Source organism: Poecilia reticulata, linkage group LG11, assembly GCF_000633615.1.
Source record: "Poecilia reticulata strain Guanapo linkage group LG11, Guppy_female_1.0+MT, whole genome shotgun sequence".
NCBI classification, from domain to species: Eukaryota; Metazoa; Chordata; class Actinopteri; order Cyprinodontiformes; family Poeciliidae; genus Poecilia; species Poecilia reticulata.
In genome coordinates this window covers 28150221-28152408 of record NC_024341.1, presented here as the reverse complement: position 1 = coordinate 28152408, position 2188 = coordinate 28150221, and the positions used below count along the sequence as shown (strand labels likewise).

General features: G+C 43.9%; 1 protein-coding gene across 1 annotated transcript in view; it reads left to right on the top strand.

Annotated features, from left to right (window-relative positions):
• The first annotated feature begins 1321 nt into the window (after positions 1 to 1321).
• Positions 1322 to 2188, top strand: part of LOC103473059 (scavenger receptor cysteine-rich type 1 protein M160-like) — a 2482-nt gene continuing 1615 nt past the window's right edge. The window contains exons 1-2 of the mRNA XM_008422990.2: positions 1322 to 1403; positions 1689 to 2003. Of these exons, the coding sequence (XP_008421212.2) occupies positions 1337 to 1403; positions 1689 to 2003 (382 nt within the window). The 5' untranslated portion in view covers positions 1322 to 1336. The remainder of the gene's footprint in view (positions 1404 to 1688; positions 2004 to 2188) is intronic.

Below are 2188 nucleotides of genomic sequence, written 5' to 3'. Positions count from 1 at the left end.
CTCTGATTGGCTAAGCAATGTAACATGATCCTCTGATTGGCTAAGCAATGTAACTGATCCTCGGCAGCAAGTGATGTAAAGCGGGGCGTCATCACGACTTTACACAAGTGAGTCTTTACCTCCGCAGCAGAGGCTCCGCCAAACCCCTGGGGTTCGATCCAACCCAGGTTAAGAACCGCTGTTATAGATTAATAGTTTTACTACGATAAAGAAAAAATCTGGTTCTTAATCAGATCCTAATGAGTCAAACTGAAAGTGTCATGGAGTCATCAGCCTCATGACATCGCAAATAATATTGAAGAAATAAATATATCAAATCTAATTAAAACATAAATAAGTGATCAGTTCTTTAATATACATTTATTCTCAGTACTAGATGTGGTCTCAACAAACCCATGACACTTCAACAATATTATTTTACCTTTTATCTGGAAATAGTGTCTGTTTATTCTTGCCATACAGTCTCTGTATTAATTATTGCTCTAAAGGTCTTGCCATACCAGTTTATTCCTCTGTATTTACTAGAGGAGTGCCGATCGATCGGCCACCGATCATAATCGGCCGATTTCTGTGAAAAAGTGTATGATCGGCGATCATTGGCTCTTGTTGCCGATCACCTGCATCTCATTTCTCAGCCTGCCTGTGCAGCTGGTCTCCTCTTTCCTTCACTCTGCAAACGCGCAGCAACAAATCCTAAGCGATGTGGAACTATAACTATGACGCACTGAGTGAATGGGGACGTTTGGGTGTTGCGGCGGAAAATTGAAGCAGGTCAAAATGCATCAAAGTCTAAACTGGCATTGTTGTGCATTTAGGGTGTAAAGTTTACCTTCAACCAAAGGCCCCAGAGGAATCCCTGTCAGTTTTGCTTGTACAAATGATTCAAAGTCTTCTGGAGAAAAATGTTGACACAAATGTAGCTGCTTCAGAAGTTGTTTGGATTCGGTGTCCTGTCAGATGAGCATACGCTGTCAGACTGTGCTCTTCTTTTTTCCTGTGGGAAGCAATCCAGATTGACTTAACTGTTCTGTTTTATTATTATTATTATTATTATTATTATTATTATTATTATTATTATTATTATTATTATAGCCAACAGTGACATCGTGTGGCATCATTTAAAATTACACCAGTCAAATGCAACATGATAAACTTGGAGAAGTTCCTGTTTACTCTACGTTACAGTGCAGAATGGACCAAACCGGCATCCATCGGTGAAAACGAGGCGACCGCCACGGATGAAAAATATAAGAAAAGATGTACATTTTTTGAAGCAATTATGAGTTTTGTTGTATCACAAGCTGCAATTTTTTTAGTTAATAGGAAAATTAAGTGCATGACGGAGAGTCTGAAGGGGGAGCAGTCCTTCCTGCACCCTGGACCCTCTGGAACCACCTGGACAGGTGTGGACAGCTTCCACCACCAAGTCCACAGGGCTGACTGTCCTTCATCATGTTGATGCTCAGCTGACGTTTCATTCATCGGTTTAAATCTCAGCAGTGGGACCAGAATCCGAATGCGCTGATCTTTCATCGTCTTTACAAACGTCTCCGTCTCATTAGTCCCCCAAACAGGCGCTGATACAGATTTCACTCAACATGATTCATTAAAAGAATAATTAATTCAGTCATGGGATTGTTTTCAGGTGTGAACTTCCTGCTTTAACGTCCTGCTCATGTCGTCTTCAGGTCATGAGTTGATTCGGCTGAAGGGACATGAGGACCAGTGTGCCGGGCGGGTGGAGGTGTGGAAGGACGGGAACTGGGGCACGGTGTGTGACGACAGATGGGACCTGAATAACGGCGACGTGGTTTGCGACCAGCTGGACTGTGGGATCGCTCTCAGGGTGACGGGTGAGAACGGGTTGTTCCCTCCAGGGAGCGGACCGATTCACCTGGAAGAGCTGAACTGCACCGGGAACGAGCAGAACCTGTGGTTCTGTCCGGGTGTCCAGGAAAACTCCGACTGCGGACACAAAGAGGACGCTGGTGTGGTGTGTTCAGGTCAGTCTCCACCAAACATCTGGTCTGTTGGACATGAACTGTCCAAGCCGACGTCTGTCTCTGCCAGTGTCCACATTTGGACACAAACTCCAACCATCAAAACATTCAACATCCAACCGTCCTACCATCCATCCTACCATCAAATTATTAAACCATCCATCCATCCTACCATCAAATTTTCAAAC